Raw genomic sequence first — 17,945 nt, 5'->3', positions numbered from 1 at the left:
ATAAGGTGTTTTTCCTTAGCCACACTTCTTTCAGAACAATATTAAATATTCATTCCTGGCTAACAAACAGTGGGTAAAACAGGTGGGGAAATCTAATCCTGTCTTACAGGCAATGTCCTTTCATCTCTTGCTGTTCCAGTTCCTTAGAGCTCATAAAATCCCAGCAACCTCCTCTATTATTTTCCTGACTCATTTTTCACTCTATGGAGAATTAACATTAAGAAAAATGTCAGTAAATAACAGCAAAAACATTAAAAATTAACAAATTAGATAAGAAAACTATGTATGATTCTCCCTTTGTTTGCTTGTTTGTTTAGGAATACTGAAATTAAGGGGTAATTGGTTACTAAATTATGTAGTGATTAGGGGACCTTTGAGGTGTCACCAGAAATCCTCAGAGCAATAACAATTACCCCTCCTGTTCTAAACCTTGGGGAAGATAATGACTTCTGAATTGCTAAACAAATATTCATTAACACAATGCTGACGCCTTAAGGATCTCAATTAAAATTTCATTCTACAATTTGAAAAGACATGGAGCAGGGCAGATTTTCTGATAAGTTAACTCAGCACACTAGGGAGTTAATTTTGCTCCCAGAGGAGTCTGAGGGACAAATGAAAACCAAGGAGTCTCACATGCAACACCACGGGACTTTATTGTGACAGGGAAGCATAGCAGGCAAATACAGAAACTCAAGGTGATCCAAGAGGAAAGGCATGATGCAAGTACTGCGTCGTGGGTACTGGTGCCCTGCTCAGGGCCCCAGGGCCAGTCGAGGTGGCAGGAGGCTGCAGGGGACGCTGAGGAGGCAGCCAGGGCACACTGTGGCACAGGGCAGTGGGACAACGGGCACACAGCAACCTCCAGTCCCCGTGCCCCAGCAGATGATGGGTGCTGCTGGTCCCCAGGGCTCTTGCTCCATGTCCCCATGCCAGGGTCCTTGCTTCAGGGCTGTCGCTGGCTCTGGGCATGGCTGTGGTGGCCTTAGAAAGACCCACAGCTACCACGGCGGGACCTTCTCCACCTGGTACCAGGGAGGCAATAGCCCATGCCACAGGAGGAGGGGCCAGAGCTGTAGGACCTGCCAAAATTGCCGAAGCCACTAGAGCCATACAGCCCCCCGTAGCCCAGGGAGCCCCCATAGCTCAAGTCATCCCCATAACCTAGGCAGCTCCCATAGCCCTGGGAACCGCCGTAGCCCCCCAGGCCAAAGGAGCTCCCATAGCCCTGGGAACCGCCGTAGCCCCCCAGGCCAAAGGAGCTCCCATAGCCCTGGGACCCGCCGTAGCCCCCCAGGCCAAAGGAGCCCCTATAGCCCTGGGAGCTGCCATAGCCCCCCAAGCCCAGAGAGCCCCCGTAGCCCTGGACCCCCCCCAGGCCAAAGGAGCCCCCAAAGCCTTGGGACCCTCCAAAACCAAAGGGGCCCCCATAGCCCAGGGAGCCCCCATAGCCCAGGTTGCTTCGGGAGCTGAAGGAGCCTCCCAGAGTGGTCGGGCCCGAGGATCCCACAATGCTCTCCTGAGGAAAAGAGCTGAGCACAGGGCCCGGGACTGTCACCACCGCCGGTGGGGGGATGATCACAGCTCTGGAGGGGGGACACTGCTGCACGCAGGGCTCGTTGTAGCTCTCGGCAATTGGCTGAGGGCAGGTCACCCCGTACGGTCTGTAGGACTCCATGGAGCAAGACATCCTTCTTGTGATGGTTGTGAGTCTGCAGTGCACAGTAGAAAGCAGGTTTAAGGTAAATGGACAAGCCTTAGAGCTGCACTATGAGGAATCTAACGAATCTAATTTATAAGCACAGCTTAAACAGACTAAAATTTGCTAGTATATTTACAGTAGGTTAAGAGAGGAAGTGTCAGTTATAGCCAGTCATTTCTCTAGGTTCATATTGCTTCTCTAGTAGCACCCAACTTCTAAGTGGAAACATTTGTTCTTATGGGGCAAATGCTACCACAAGATGTATTTATTATGCTCCCTGTGATACTTTAAAGTTTCCTAGTGCATGTAGCTCCTGAATTGGAACTAAAATGCCTGGGAAATGGATAGTGAAAATGACATTATAAAATTGCCCATTTTGTTGTAAGGAGACCTTCCAACACTTGCAGTTCTCCAAGCCTGCCATTCCATAGCATCACATATGATGTAGCATTGATTGAAAAAAGTTATAGAAGGACAGAGGTTGAGCCAAATAGGACTTACCCTGTTCACCAAGGAGAATATGCCAGGAGAAGTGGATAGTGAGGCTTGGAGTATGGAGAGCTTTTATACGTTTCTCAGACTGCTTACAGGATATGATACACCCTTTGTGCCTTAGGTCTTACATAGTAACGAAACAACCTTGATATTGAGGGATTTATTTTTGCTTGCTTTGCACTGCCACTCCCATCTGTGAAAAAAATGGTGTGATACAATGCCAGTACCAAGTCATGGGCATTGGATTTATGAATGATGGGATCTTGCAGTCATCTAATGCCCAACACCAGCATTGGTGGATCTGTTATTTAAGTACACTTTAAGTTTTATATAACACATATATGTTTTATGTAACATGACTACTATGTGGCTTACTGGTTAAAAACAAGCCACAGATAATGTTTGCTACTAGTCAATATTTGCTATATAAAGGTTTTACTTTTTTTTTTTTTTTTTTTTTTTTTCAGATCGTGTACTTACAATGACTGTCATCATTTGGGCTGCTCAGTGTGGCAAATCCAATCTGACATCTGAATTTGCATCATAGGATAGGAAATGATGGGTCTTTTGAATAATTTGGGTCTGTGGTCTGGAATATCTCATTGTAGACCAATCACTAGCTCTGTTGATTTCCTGCAGTGTAATGCACTCAGGGAAGACCATAAGAGATATCTAGAGATACAGTGGTAAATATTGTTGCTACTGGAGTGAATGAATTGAATAAACTACTTTAATTTACATAGCAACTACCTCTATCAGAAATTTGGAGAATTTGGAGGAGAGATCGTTTAAAAAAATTATCAAAAAGAACAAACTTTTTTTTTTTTTGTATATCTCTCTCAAGACCTTTAGAGTGAAGAACAACAAATATTCAAGTATAGAAGGAGTGGCAAAGCATCGCCACTTGGAAGATGTTCCAGATCTTCCAAGGAATGATAAGAGGCTTCACAAACACCTACTAAAAATTCATATTCGATTGTTGTAGGATTGTTCTACACAGACGTGCTACCATCAGCATGCAAATCTTGTGCAAGAGCATCAATTTAGAGGTGTGTGGACGAAGTGCTTGTGTCATAATGTATGGCTTCATGTATAAGAGAGGGGGTCATGTAGGGGTGACAGCATGAGATCTGGAGACTAAGAGAGCAGAGAATTTAGGACATCAGTTTGAGACCCTTTGTTTTTCAGAACATGGGAGAATAACTTGTTCAGTCTGAAAATTCAGGCAACCTTTAAGGGGGCTCTTATTTTTTCCTTAGAATTTAAGATATTAGACATTTCAGGCATATTACCAAAATACAGGCTCATAAAAGGAGATGAAGCTACTATTTGCATCTGTAGCATGGACATCGTAATCTCCCCAAACTTGTTAATATCTAATAGAATAAAGAGCTTGACATTATGAATGAAAATTAAATCGTTGCAAGTGTCAAATTTAAAAATCACTGCCTGATTATGGAAGCAAAATGAGTGACGTTGGTTGGCATATTTTTGAATGATGCTGTTTCATAACAAGGGAGCTTCTAAATCCTGCCCTTCTTCATTTAGTATGATTATAACAGAAATTGCAAGCATTAAGTATTAATGAGTGTTTGTGAAGCAGCTTAAAGTCATTATCTTCTAGGTGCCTGTCATTATTATCAGCAAATCCTGATGACACTTCAAAGGTACATCTATTTAACAATTTAGAGGTCATTTATAGCCTATCTTTTGAAATATTGTTAAATTAGAAAACAACAGATTCGCAAATAATTGTGTGATACCACAGAATTATCCCATTAATAAAATACTATTAAAAGGGATATATTTTAATTTCCCATTTTTTCTTAAGTGCTCAGTACTTCTGGGATGGGGATTAAAAATAAATAAATAAATAAATAAATAAGGATTGTTTTGAAATGTATTTCTAACTTGCATAAGGTGAGATTCCAAATTAAATTTTCAAGTGGTTATAAGCTTTAGACAGAGACCCCATTAACAGTTCTGATGGCATCAAAAAGGCCTTTTCTGCTTCTCTAGAGCAGCCATTCTCAGATTAGCCACTCCTCTTTTAACCGGGTGTCATCTGAATTGTCTCAGCAGAATTGAGTGAATGATGTTGGAAGAGTTTTCAATAGATGAATGCCAGCTCCACTGGGTTTTAGTTAATATTTATAGCAACAACGAGACTGTATCATTCCCGTATGTCACTGGAAATGCATTAAATCAGACACAGATCTCCCTGCCTGAATTAGTTACAGAGAAAACAAAAAGCTTAAAACAAGCTAGAAACTTTGTCATGTCCTATTGCTCTCTTGTCGTTACTAGCAATACAAATCATAGAATCACAGAATCTCCCAAGTTGAAAGGGACCCACAATGGCCCATATCAAGTCAAACTTCTGGCTCCATACAGGACCACCAAAGAATCCAATCCTACGTCTGAGAGCAGTGTTCAAATACTTCTTAAACTCCAGCGGGCTTGTTGCTATGAACACTGCCCTGGGGAGCCTGTTCCAGTGCCTGACCACCCTGTCAGTACCCAACCAAAAGACACCAAGGTGGTGTCTGACCACAATACCTATTCCATCAGGAGTGAGCCTGCAAAACATCAGCCCTTTGCCCTGATCTGTCAGAATGTTTACAGATCCCCAACAAACTGCAAGAAGAGGACAAGAGGAAATGGGCACAAACTGGGACACAGAAGGCTCCACCTGAACATCTGGAAACACTTGAGCCCGGGGCGTGGAACAGATGACCTCCAGAGGTCCATTCCAAACTGAATCCTTCCATGATTCTGTGTGAGGAGAACTTGTGTCTTCTCAGAGCTGAATGTCTAGCTCACATTGGATGACCTTCACCTAGTTCTTGCACATGGCACAGAAAGGGCCCCATGCCATGCAGGTACTATTCCAAACATTAAAATGGGACTAACATGACGCGTGTTTCTTGCTCTGGCTTTCAGTCAATGACTGTACAGGATGCCACCCTTTGGATGCAAGTTTCATAAATCCTCTAAAATGAAAATCACAGATAACTGATTGTCATCAGCATTGTATCACACCCATAGTAACTCTTGGGAGGGACAGTGCTGACAAGGCAATATGAAAGCTCCCACTATCATGTTTGTTTTGTAACAAATTAGGACCAGAGGCACAAATGATGGCTTAAAGACACCAGCTGAAGAAGCATATAAAAGCTCATGTTACCTGCAGCCCTTCTATCCACTTCTCTTGCCTCAGTCTCTGCAGCAAACAAGGTAAGCATGGTTTCCACTTAGTCTTTCTACTACCATTACTTTTTATTTTTACAATGCTTTTGCAATGGAGATGATTCCTGCATTTGTGATCACAGACTTATGCCCTTTGTTTCATGCTGAAAATGAATCTGTCCAGAGAGAACATCAGGAGTCACTGCATTAGGAGAGGAAGTAAATCTTCAAACTAGAAAAATACAAATACTTGAAGTGTCTTAGGAAGCCTGAATTAACACATAAGGCAATGAGATTTTTCGCCTATTCATACTGACTTCTTTTTCTCTGGTTCTTATACCTTGAGAGCGCTTCCTCAGCAGTACAAAATGCTGGAGACAGATCACTGAGTAACTGCAGTCTGGCACTAGTAATTTCTCCAGAACATAATTTCTGTTTCACATCAGATTTTTAACAAAGCTGGTCATGATAAGATTAAAGGTTAAAGATAAAATAAAGGCAGTTGATACAAGAAAGAGTTTCATTTGTTATATATGTACATTCACTCTTAACTTCTGCTGATTCAGAAATGCATCCAACAATTAGAAATCTTGGTTCATCTCCTCATAGTGCAGCTCTAAGGCTTGTCCATTTACCTTAAACCTGCTTTCTACTGTGCACTGCAGACTCACAACCATCACAAGAAGGATGTCTTGCTCCATGGAGTCCTACAGACCGTACGGGGTGACCTGCCCTCAGCCAATTGCCGAGAGCTACAACGAGCCCTGCGTGCAGCAGTGTCCCCCCTCCAGAGCTGTGATCATCCCCCCACCGGCGGTGGTGACAGTCCCGGGCCCTGTGCTCAGCTCTTTTCCTCAGGAGAGCATTGTGGGATCCTCGGGCCCGACCACTCTGGGAGGCTCCTTCAGCTCCCGAAGCAACCTGGGCTATGGGGGCTCCCTGGGCTATGGGGGCCCCTTTGGTTTTGGAGGGTCCCAAGGCTTTGGGGGCTCCTTTGGCCTGGGGGGGGTCCAGGGCTACGGGGGCTCTCTGGGCTTGGGGGGCTATGGCAGCTCCCAGGGCTATAGGGGCTCCTTTGGCCTGGGGGGCTACGGCGGGTCCCAGGGCTATGGGAGCTCCTTTGGCCTGGGGGGCTACGGCGGTTCCCAGGGCTATGGGAGCTCCTTTGGCCTGGGGGGCTACGGCGGTTCCCAGGGCTATGGGAGCTGCCTAGGTTATGGGGATGACTTGAGCTATGGGGGCTCCCTGGGCTACGGGGGGCTGTATGGCTCTAGTGGCTTCGGCAATTTTGGCAGGTCCTACAGCTCTGGCCCCTCCTCCTGTGGCATGGGCTATTGCCTCCCTGGTACCAGGTGGAGAAGGTCCCGCCGTGGTAGCTGTGGGTCTTTCTAAGGCCACCACAGCCATGCCCAGAGCCAGCGACAGCCCTGAAGCAAGGACCCTGGCATGGGGACATGGAGCAAGAGCCCTGGGGACCAGCAGCACCCATCATCTGCTGGGGCACGGGGACTGGAGGTTGCTGTGTGCCCGTTGTCCCACTGCCCTGTGCCACAGTGTGCCCTGGCTGCCTCCTCAGCGTCCCCTGCAGCCTCCTGCCACCTCGACTGGCCCTGGGGCCCTGAGCAGGGCACCAGTACCCACGACGCAGTACTTGCATCATGCCTTTCCTCTTGGATCACCTTGAGTTTCTGTATTTGCCTGCTATGCTTCCCTGTCACAATAAAGTCCCGTGGTGTTGCATGTGAGACTCCTTGGTTTTCATTTGTCCCTCAGACTCCTCTGGGAGCAAAATTAGCTCTTGTACAGTGACATTGTATCTGGGTTCCCTCAGGAACCCAAATGTCATGTGAAAAAATGAACTGTTGTTCAGCCTTTCATGCAATTCTTAGGTGTGTCCATTTAATTTATTATTATTACTACTACTAATAATAATAATGATTATTGTTTTGCACGACTTTAGTCAATAAGTATTCTGCAGAACTCTCAGTGGCCTTAAAATGGCTTACACATCAGTTTCTGCATTTGTGTTTTTATGTTGAAACAAAACACACACACATCATGGTGTTGTTGTGTGTGTGTGTGGTTTGTTTTTTTTTCCTGTGCAGGAAATATTTATTTTATTTTATTTTATTTTATTTTATTTTATTTTATTTTATTTTATTTTATTTTATTTTATTTTATTTTATTTTATTTTATTTTATTAATTTCATCTTTTACAAGTTTTCCTGGTATATTATCCTTTGAAGGACAGGATGCATATTGTGAATTAATTGTGTGTTAAGCTCAGATGAGTTCATAGACCTGTTAACTGTTCTTGTTGTTGTAAGACAGCAGTAGACAAAGGAACAAGAGGAAAAGCCCACCAACGTTAAGAGTGGGATTTGTGCAAGCTTTGTGAGCTATTTTGCCTTTCAGTGATGGGTATGGAAACCTGATACCAAGAGCTGAACTTCCCAACCTGTAAGACTGTTACAAAGACATGACTGCGTCTGGGGGAGCAGAAATCTGATTGCATTGTGCATCAAAACTGCAAAGACAGTGAAAGTTGGAGGAAAACTACATAAACTTCATTGATATAGTTTAAAATCCTGCATTTTTTAAATTAATCTGTGAGAAATATCCTCAACCAGCATAAAATGAGAAATGAGACAGAAGGAATTTAGATAATCTGTAGTGTTTAATGCGTCATCAACAGGGATGCTCCTGCTGCCTTGGCCTGCAGCTACTTTAGAAGAGCTGGCTGTACCAGTGGGAGTAGAAGTGGGAGGAGAAGGGGCTGGAGTACCTGTTTCTGAGGGTGGAGAGGGCTGAGCTCCCTGACCTGCAGCCAAAAAGTGCCCCAGAGTCATATAGAGTCCTACTGCAGAGGCTCCCCAGGCCAATGCATGCCCCAGAGGTGGAAGAGCCCCCAAAGGCGGGTGCTCTGGAGGAGGCCACCACAGATTGCTGGGGGAAGGATCTGAGGATGGGGCCAGGGAAGGTGATGACGATGGGGGGGGGGTGGCTGGATGAAGGCTGTTGAGTCGGGGCACTGCTGCGCACACAGCTCGTTGCAGCTCTCAGAGATGGGCTGGGGGATGGCAACACTGGTTTTCAGTGAGTACAGGTCATAGGAAGCCATCTTGCAGGATGAAGGTCAGACTGCAAGCCCCAAGATGTGGCTTTGCTTAAAATAGGAGTGTTTCCCCTGGAATGCCACTGAACACAGCCGAAAAAGTGATCATTTATTAGATGCATCTTAAACTTCATAGAATATTAAAATAATGATCTGAAATAACATTGTTTTCATCTGTGATTTTTAACCTTCTTGGCTAAGAATATCCAAATTTTGTTTATGAGGAATGAGTTTCTGCATTCGCACCCATTCCCCCTAATCCTGCATTCACCCTTGCTTTCACTAACAGAATAGTGACAGAGATAAACCACCTAATGCTGCTCAAAATCTGGGTATGCCTATAGAAAACACAAGAAATCTAAAAACCATACTCACTAAGCTCAGCGAGGTGAATAAGCCACAAAAAATGCCTGAACGTACTCAGGGGCTAAACCTTATATAGAGTTTCTTGGCATGACTTCAGGATTTGAAACTCATTTGGCGCTTGGCTGCTAACAGAAATTGTTTAACAGTTCTGTATGTTGAAATTTTTGTGGTTGTCATAGTTATAATTTTATTCAAATTCTCATATCATGTGATGGATTTCTTTAATCTTAGTTCTTAATTGGCTAGTGTAATTCCTACTATCATTACAGTGACCTGACTGGAATTACCATGTGCATTAAGCTGACTCTACATGTTACCTTGTCCTTCATGAATTTGTCATAAGTAGGTCTGCTCAAAGATTTTGTAAGACTCAGCTTTGGCTGACATGCACATTTTTCCTTAACAGCCCTCAAAATTTATCTGGTAACCTTGTTGCAGGAAGAATGAAGCTTAGCATAGGACTACCTAGGAATCTGAGTTTTCCATCCCTAACTTTAACAGACCTTGTTCACCTCAGATGAGTTTTGAGTGATCATGAATATTAACAGAGATCCTACAGTACACACTGTTATTCACCAACAGCTTTCCACAGAGAGGAACAGTCTTTTGATCTACCTATAAATGTGCCAGCTCAATCATACATAAAAAAATAATTTTGCTTCACTACAAGAGTTTAAATGTGCATTGAAATTCAGCTTTAAAGGAGCCCACTGTTCTGCTGACAGTGATTTGTGTTAGCAAGTCAAAGAAATCACCAGCCAGATGTACGTAAAGTCCCACCCCTGCCCAAGATGAACCAAAACAGGTACGACTCCAAGGAGAAAAGCAAAAAAGCAGATGCAGTTTTTTGTTAGATAATGTTGACATTAAACCTTACCAAGTATGTTCTGGGACTACTTGAAAAAAAAAAAAAAAGTACGATGTAGTGATTTCACAAACTTTAATTGGTGTTCAACCTAGCTAATATTTAATGTCATGTTAATGTATGAAAATGTGTTAGTGATTTAGACACTTCAGTGTTACACAATTACATCACTTTTATGTACAGGTATCAAGGTGGTGCATGCCATTACTTTAATTAGAACACCATTGGAAATCCTGGCTGTCATGGGTCAACATTAACACAGCTTTTCTTTTACATCATTAAAAAAAATCTCAATCAGATGTCACACATGGTGTGTATCAGATGAAAAAATATCTGTATTTAAATCTATACTTTGCAGAAAGAAACTTTACATACATTTGTGATTGTTTATCTTTCCCCTCCCCTCTATGCTTTTACAGAGGATAGCCTGTATTTTCTATTCCAACTCTAATGTTTTTACCCATGTCCAAGATATTCTATGGATTCTTCCAATTGGCAACACTGAGAAGATGCCCAGAGCTGCTGATCTGGACTTAATGCCTGCAGTACCTATGCTGAATATTTCTAGTTTTGATACATCTTGAGTCATCTTTTTTTTTTTTTTTTTTTCTCTTCATGTAAAAAAATGGATTAGATTTCTGATTTATTTTTTTTTTTCTCCTTGGAATTTGGTAAGACTTGTGGCTGGGGAAGAAAGTAGAAACAACTGCTGGCTAAAAATCAGTGTTTTCCAATAAGCCCTGCCTTGCATTTATTGCAGGGGAAGACAAAAGTCTCTCTTCAGGCATAGAAAGTGAACTGCAGTCTACATTTTACCCACTCTTTAAGGATGACTTCCTTGCCCACATTTATAGTTTACCATGATGTTTACAAGTCAGAGCAAGTTGTGCCTTATTACTCTCTCTGGGCAACAAGCCCTCCCCACATCCAAGACCTCCATTTCCTCTCTTCACTAGCTAGCCTTACTTTCTGTATAAAAACATTGTTATTTAAATGTTCTTCCAATTCTAAAATGTCTTATGGGGGTTCCCGTGGGAAAAAAAAGAAAAAAAAAAAGTGATTACTACAGATTTTCTCAGGCTTCTAAGGAACAAAGGATATCAAAGCAGTTTAGAAACACTGACTAATGATTTATGCAAGTAGACTGTTTTGTTATAATGCAATGTGCGTGTCCCAGGGGTGAGTAATAGCATCAGGCTAAACAGAGAGCCCTATTGCTCCCCTAATCAGAATATGGTCTGTAGCCACTGGAGCTGGCCAGCTCTGTCTCTGCCCTACTTTCCCTTTTGTGTCATCCAGAGCAGTCTGCACTTCTCCCAGCGTGTCAACAAACATCTTGAGCAGGAGCATGGATCCTGCATTACAAGCTTACCGTTCTTTCCATTGTCTCTGTAGATTTTTAAGCAACTAGGAAGGGTGAAGTTGTAAAGCTGGATGATAAAGAAGTGAGATTAAGAGAGTTGAAAGGGGATGTTTTAAAAAACGAATATCATTCCTGCACTTTAAATAAGAAGCAGCAGTATTTTAATAGTCTGGAGTTATTATCATCTTAAAACAACTCTTTAAACTGTAGCTGTGTGTCAAATATTATTACTAGAGAATATTCTGAACCTGTTTTCATAGTGGATGCAGAAAGTGAAGGTTTTATAAAATACCAGGAGCATCACCCAGAGGTAACTCATTATGCATTCTAAAGAATATAGATTACTGTATGACAATGAAAATCAACTATAGATATCACAGGAGAAAGGAGAAAAAAAATGTACAGCAGTAAGATGCAGGAGGTAATTTTTGAACTTAAAAAATTGAAAAGGAGGTAAATATGAACAAGATGGAGACACAAGATCTCCAAATCTGTCTCTCTCTCATTACTAAATACTTAACTGACACAGAATAAAAAGCACTACTCAAAATGATTGATACTAGAAACTACGACAAGAAGGAATGTACCATGTTGCTGAAAGGATACAGGGAAAACTGGCTGTGGCAAATAAGCAGAGAGTCTTGCCACTGTGGCAAATAAGCAGAGAGTCTTCAGCCTTATGGACAAATACAGATCCAGATGAATACACAATAGGCTACATATGGAAAAAAGAAAACAAAAAGGGAAAAAAAAAAAAAAAAAAAAAAACAAGGAAAAAAAAACAACAAACAAGAAAAAGAGATTTATTGGGAAAGACAAGTAAAACAAAATCAGAAAACAATAAAAGATGAGGGTGACAAGACTAAAAAACACCAACAAGATTATGCACAGAATTTTGTTTGTAATTTTGCAAATTGCAATTATCAGAATTAAAGTTCAAACACTAAATATATGTTCCAAGAAAAAAAAATAAAATGAGAGAGAGAGAAAGAAAATAAGTGAACCATTAAAAGGTAAGCAGGATATAAAAAGGACCACATGCAATCCAAGAAAGTAGATATAAGAACAAATATTGAGAAAGGAAGACCAAAACATTTTAGAAAATACAAATAGATATGTCTTTTGGGATCAGTAACACCTACAAATGTCTAAAAAATATGCGACCTGTGAGGTTGGTTTTACCAGGCCCTCTGGTGTACACAGCCTCATAAAGGAGGAGAGTAAGGAGGACAGGCAAGAGGCAGGGAGAATGGGAGATTCAGAGGTGCAGATGAGCATCCCAAAAAGGTAATTACAGGAGCTGAGAGAGGGTGGGTACTGTGGAAGAAACAGAAACAGACCACCATGAGGTACTAACAAGAAAGAGCTTATTGAGTGCTCAAAGGAAGGCAATGCTGCAGACAGATTGACCACTGAGGGAGCAGAGGCTTCGTCGTTCCTTCCTGCCAGGACACAGGAGATCCAGCATTAGTGCGACTTCAGTCTTTCTGAATTTTTGCTTTATACCCAACACCTATCCTGCTCTCTGTCCTAACCCACTGCACAAAAAAAAAGCCCCTTCTGCCATGACTGCTCCCCTCACACTTAAAGGGCCAAGAGGACCATGGGTCACTCAGCATCAGTGTGTGCCCACCCCAGAGCCTCCGCTACACCCCCCAGGGCTGCTTTCCTGACTCGGAACACAGAGAGAGGAAGAGAGAGAGGAGTGGATGCAGGAAACCTTTATTGTGCCCGGCACGGCAGGAGAAGTGGACAGAGAGCTGGAGCAGGAGCCAGCGAGGCTGGCTGTGGCATGTTGGGGGGACAGAGGATCTTCTCCAGAGCGTGGCTTCTGGTTGCGCAAGCCCCGGCGGTGTGGCAGTGCAGCTCGGGAGGGCTTGGCCCATGGGCCCCACAGGCCTTGAAGGGTCCTGCTCTTGCTGCGGAGAGCAGGAGGGGGGAAGAGAGAGTGGGAGAGCAGAGGGCAGGCCGGGCGCAAGGCCCTGGCCGTGGAGGAAGGAGGAGTAGAATAGGGTGCGAGAGGCCGAAGGGGCCGGCACAGCCAGCTGCCCAGGCCTTGGCTGGGGCTGGAGATGCTCAGCACTCCTCAGCGCCCCGTGCCCACGAGCTCAGCCATGCGTTGCGGCAGCTGGCAGGGGGTCTGGGGCAGGGCGTGGCTTTAGCAGGGCCCACAGGTGTCCCACAGCTTCTTGCTGTAGCGCGGCAAGAGGTAGGGGCTGCAGGCGGGAGAAGCGTAGGGCCTGCCAAAGGTGCAGAGGCCCCCCGAGCCCTGGGTGGCCCCCGCGCCGTAGAGGCCCCCCAGCCCCAGGGAGCCCCCAAAGGCGGGTGCTCCGGAGGAGCCCACCACGGCTTGCTGGGGGAAGGAGCTGAGGATGGGGCCGGGGAAGGTGACGACAACGGGGGGCGGCTGGATGAAGGCCGTCGAGTCGGGGCACTGCCGCGCGCACAGCTCGTTGCAGCTCTCAGCGATGGGCTGGGGGACAGCGACGCTGGTTTTCGGCGGGCACAGGTCGTAGCAAGCCATCTTGCGGGATTGGACGGTGCTCTGCAAGAGGGCACAGAGTGCGATGCGAGGGAGCCGTAGATGGCAGCTGCCCAGGCTGAGGCGCAGGGGCCAGCGGCAGGAGGAGAAGCGCTCGCAGACTTACCCTGTTCCCCAAGGAGAAGGCGGTCAGAGCAGTGCTTGCGAGAGCCCCGCGCAGGCCGAGCTTTTATCCAGGCCCCGCCATTGCGCAGCGCCTGCTGGGCCAATGGGCAGAGGCGGCACTCCCTCCTGCCGAGGCCAGGCTGTCCTGCTCCTGCCCTCCCTGAGTCAGCATCCCCTGTCCGGACCAGCACAGGCCCCTTTGCTGGCTTCCCTCCCCTTTCCGCTTGGCGGGCCAAATGCGTGGTGCTGAGCAGGCAGTGCCCGAGAGGAGCGCCTTTGATTTGGCGTTTCGTCACCTCGCCCCTCTGGAGATAACAACTGCAGTGCGTACGTCATGGAGGCGCTGGCGTGTGGCTGCTCCTTGCCCAGCGCCACGACCCCGCTCTGCCCTGGGGCTCTCCACAGCGCGCACGCGGCCACCCCGAGACCAAGCCCCTGGGGAAGAGCTGCGGCACGCAGGGTGCTGGCAGCCCGCCTGTGTCACGCTGCATGCCCTCTTAGGCACGCAGGGGATGAGACGGCAGCGGGGCTAATTTGCCCATTAGGTGAAGGCTGGCGAGCGTCCGAGCAGGGTAATTGCAGGGGCTGAGGGAGCGGGTGGGGGCTGGCGAGGAACCGGCGTCAGCACAACAGCCCCGTGGCGCACAGGGAGGAGGCCATGGCTCGGCCACCACGGGCCACGTGCCCCCAGCGCGGCCAGCTCCTCCCCGCGCTCTCCGGCCCCCATAAAAGCGTGGTCCTGGGCAAGCGCTGGCATCCGCCGCTCCTGCCTGGCTCTGCTCGGGAAAAGGGTGGGTGGCGGGGCCTCGTCGGGCAGGGGCCGGTGTGGGGCTCCCTGGCCACGAGAGCTCTGCCGGAGGCGCTGTGGGCAGAGGGGCTCCGTGGGGGCAGGCGAGGGCCGCGGGCACGCAGGGAGCAGGCGTGGAGAGCCGGGGCGGGCTGAGGAGGGAGCCCCCTGGCTGGGGCACGGGCCCTGCTCTGCCAGGGCATCTCCTCACTCACAGCACCGGCCCTGGGGGCTTTGCATTGCAGGCTCAGCTCTCTCACACCAAGATGGCTTGCAACGACCTGTACCCGCCGAAAACCAGCGTCGCCGTCCCCCAGCCCATCGCTGAGAGCTGCAACGAGCTGTGCGCGCGGCAGTGCCCCGACTCGACGGCCTTCATCCAGCCGCCCCCCGTTGTCGTCACCTTCCCCGGCCCCATCCTCAGCTCCTTCCCCCAGCAAGCCGTGGTGGGCTCCTCCGGAGCACCCGCCTTTGGGGGCTCCCTGGGGCTGGGGGGCCTCTACGGCGCGGGGGCCACCCAGGGCTCGGGGGGCCTCTGCACCTTTGGCAGGCCCTACGCTTCTCCCGCCTGCAGCCCCTACCTCTTGCCGCGCTACAGCAAGAAGCTGTGGGACACCTGTGGGCCCTGCTAAAGCCACGCCCGTGCCACCTCTTCTCCTCCTCGTCCTTCCTCCTCCTCCTCTGCACAGACATGTGACTCCTCCGGTGCTGCCCCCCAGGGCCCTTTCTTGGCCCTGGGCCGGCCAGCGCCTGGCAGAAGCCTGAAGGAAGAACGCCTCTCTGGAAGCCCCAGGCACCACCGGCCTGCCTGGGCCTTGCTTGCGCCTCTGTGCTTGTGTCCTTTCCTGCCTTGACAATAAAGCAAGCCTGCATCCAATGCCTGCCTCTCCGCCTTTCCTTCCCAGGCCCCGCGGGGGCTCCAGGGCTCCCTCCGCCTGCACATGGCCCCTTCGCTCTCCCAGCCCCCCAAAGCGCCGGGGCGCCCTGGACAAAGCCCCTGGCAGCCCTGCCTCCCACACTGAGGGCTGCAGCCCATCTCCCAGGGCCCTGCCTGGAAGCAGCCTGCTCCCCGCCTCCAGCACGGCCGCCTCCAGACGCTCCACACAAGGTCCTGAAACAGAGGGGAACCCCGAGCGAGGAGCAGCAGCACGCTAACTGCCGCCTCCACGCAGCGCCACCTGAACGAAGCTTAAGCCTTGTCCAAACCACTTCCCTGCCCAGCCCGCTCCCGGGCTTACACACTCCCGTAGCTGAAGAAAGAGCTTCTCCCAAAGAGCCAAGCCGAACTTCTCCCAGGGCACCGTTCAGCTCTGAGCTTTTCCCTCACAGCCCAGCAGTTAGCAGAGCTTATCTTTAGCAGGCAATTTCTATACAATTAGCACGGCTTGCAGTCAAACCAAACTTCTAGGAACCAGCTCGGCTTCCTTATTATCTAGGATTCTTGCATTTCCTAGACGGTTCAGTCATGCGGACCCTCTGCCAAATCCTTACTAATCACCACCACACCAGCACCACAGGCTAGAGCCAGTCTTGACCGGAAAGAACTCACTCTACTCCAAGGAAGAAGACAACACCGCCCGCAGCCCTGAGCACCGAGGGAGCAGAGGCTTCTTCCTGCCAGCCAGCCAGCAAGCCAGCCAGCCAGCCAGCCAGCAGCAGCAGCAGCTCCAGCCTGAGTGCCACATGGGGCTTGCTGCCGCTTCGTTTTATAGCCAGTGTTCCCTGAGCTGTGCCACTTCCCTCTTCCTTAACGGGCGTCACCACACCCAAGGATCCAGCACGTGGGCTTTGTGCTAACACTGATGGGCTTAATCCCAGGGCCAGCAGGAGGCTTGCCTGGGAAGAGGTGTCACCTCAGCCTGGGGCCACAAAGGGGGAGACAGAAGGGGAGGGGCGACCCATGCTCAGCGCCCTTACGTCTTATGGCTGCTGCTAACCCTATTGCCAATGATCAGGAGCAGGGGGGAGCTCTCACGGCCCCAAGGCACGTTGCTGGCTCCTGCTCCAGTGGGCGGCCACCAGCCCCACGGCCATTTCTGCAAGGCTGTCCTCCAGCAAGGGACCGGCCATGCACTCACCGCGCGCAGCGCTCAGCCATCCCTGCTCTCCGGCCTCTTCCTCTGCGCTTCTTGCCCGAGACGGTGCCTCGCTTCTGCGGAGCAGCTCCACTTGGCAGAGCTGGTCGCGCTCCCGGGCGGAGAAGGCCAGGCAAAGCAGAACTGCCAGCACCTCTCCTGCTCTCTGCCCTAATGCCCTGGGCCTCCCAGCACCAGCGTGTGCCCTCCCCCGCAGCCTCCACTACGCCCCCTGCCCCCCAGGGCTGCTTTCCTGACTCGGAACACAGAGAGAGGAAGAGAGAGAGGAGTGGATGCAGGAAACCTTTATTGTGCCCGGCACGGCAGGAGAAGTGGACAGAGAGCTGGAGCAGGAGCCAGCGAGGCTGGCTGTGGCATGTTGGGGGGACAGAGGATCTTCTCCAGAGCGTGGCTTCTGGTTGCGCAAGCCCCGGCGGTGTGGCAGTGCAGCTCGGGAGGGCTTGGCCCATGGGCCCCACAGGCCTTGAAGGGTCCTGCTCTTGCTGCGGAGAGCAGGAGGGGGGAAGAGAGAGTGGGAGAGCAGAGGGCAGGCCGGGCGCAAGGCCCTGGCCGTGGAGGAAGGAGGAGTAGAATAGGGTGCGAGAGGCCGAAGGGGCCGGCACAGCCAGCTGCCCAGGCCTTGGCTGGGGCTGGAGATGCTCAGCGCTCCTCAGCGCCCCGTGCCCACGAGCTCAGCCATGCGTTGCGGCAGCTGGCAGGGGGTCTGGGGCAGGGCGTGGCTTTAGCAGGGCCCACAGGTGTCCCACAGCTTCTTGCTGTAGCGCGGCAAGAGGTAGGGGCTGCAGGCGGGAGAAGCGTAGGGCCTGCCAAAGGTGCAGAGGCCCCCCGAGCCCTGGGTGGCCCCCGCGCCGTAGAGGCCCCCCAGCCCCAGGGAGCCCCCAAAGGCGGGTGCTCCGGAGGAGCCCACCACGGCTTGCTGGGGGAAGGAGCTGAGGATGGGGCCGGGGAAGGTGACGACAACGGGGGGCGGCTGGATGAAGGCCGTCGAGTCGGGGCACTGCCGCGCGCACAGCTCGTTGCAGCTCTCAGCGATGGGCTGGGGGACAGCGACGCTGGTTTTCGGCGGGCACAGGTCGTAGCAAGCCATCTTGCGGGATTGGACGGTGCTCTGCAAGAGGGCACAGAGTGCGATGCGAGGGAGCCGTAGATGGCAGCTGCCCAGGCTGAGGCGCAGGGGCCAGCGGCAGGAGGAGAAGCGCTCGCAGACTTACCCTGTTCCCCAAGGAGAAGGCGGTCAGAGCAGTGCTTGCGAGAGCCCCGCGCAGGCCGAGCTTTTATCCAGGCCCCGCCATTGCGCAGCGCCTGCTGGGCCAATGGGCA

General features: G+C 49.4%; 4 protein-coding genes and 1 pseudogene across 5 annotated transcripts; 2 read left to right on the top strand and 3 right to left on the bottom strand.

Moving 5' to 3' along the window:
* Positions 1 to 637: 637 nt before the first annotated feature.
* Positions 638 to 16,247, bottom strand: LOC119713901 (uncharacterized). Of its 2 annotated transcripts, none has more exons than XM_072027831.1 (2): positions 16,079 to 16,247; positions 638 to 1,712 (listed from the first exon to the last, which is right to left on the bottom strand). In XM_072027831.1, the coding sequence occupies exon 2, from the start codon at positions 1,688 to 1,690 to the stop codon at positions 986 to 988; it is 705 nt and encodes a 234-aa protein (XP_071883932.1). In that variant the 5' UTR covers positions 1,691 to 1,712; positions 16,079 to 16,247; the 3' UTR covers positions 638 to 985. The 2 variants fall into 2 exon arrangements, with proteins under 2 accessions (XP_071883932.1, XP_038024081.2); XM_038168153.2 differs by lacking the exon at positions 16,079 to 16,247 and adding an exon at positions 2,204 to 2,331.
* LOC139999456 (uncharacterized) lies at positions 5,314 to 13,044 on the top strand. The gene is made up of 2 exons (XM_072027832.1): positions 5,314 to 5,434; positions 6,052 to 13,044. Exon 2 carries the CDS (start codon positions 6,074 to 6,076, stop codon positions 6,776 to 6,778), a length of 705 nt encoding a protein of 234 aa, XP_071883933.1. The 5' UTR covers positions 5,314 to 5,434; positions 6,052 to 6,073; the 3' UTR covers positions 6,779 to 13,044.
* LOC139999466 (feather keratin 4-like) lies at positions 12,802 to 13,839 on the bottom strand (annotated as a pseudogene).
* LOC139999461 (feather keratin 4-like) lies at positions 14,404 to 17,137 on the top strand. Its single transcript, XM_072027837.1, has 2 exons — positions 14,404 to 14,533; positions 14,775 to 17,137. Exon 2 carries the CDS (start codon positions 14,796 to 14,798, stop codon positions 15,159 to 15,161), a length of 366 nt encoding a protein of 121 aa, XP_071883938.1. The 5' UTR covers positions 14,404 to 14,533; positions 14,775 to 14,795; the 3' UTR covers positions 15,162 to 17,137.
* On the bottom strand, positions 16,895 to 17,851 carry LOC139999465 (feather keratin 4-like). Its single transcript, XM_072027841.1, has one exon. It carries the CDS (start codon positions 17,710 to 17,712, stop codon positions 17,347 to 17,349), a length of 366 nt encoding a protein of 121 aa, XP_071883942.1. The 5' UTR covers positions 17,713 to 17,851; the 3' UTR covers positions 16,895 to 17,346.
* Positions 17,852 to 17,945: the final 94 nt, after the last annotated feature.

Source organism: Anas platyrhynchos, chromosome 26 (assembly GCF_047663525.1).
Source record: "Anas platyrhynchos isolate ZD024472 breed Pekin duck chromosome 26, IASCAAS_PekinDuck_T2T, whole genome shotgun sequence".
NCBI lineage: Eukaryota > Metazoa > Chordata > Aves > Anseriformes > Anatidae > Anas > Anas platyrhynchos.
The sequence above is the reverse complement of the archived record's forward strand: the minus strand, read 5'-3'. Positions and strand labels throughout refer to the sequence as shown.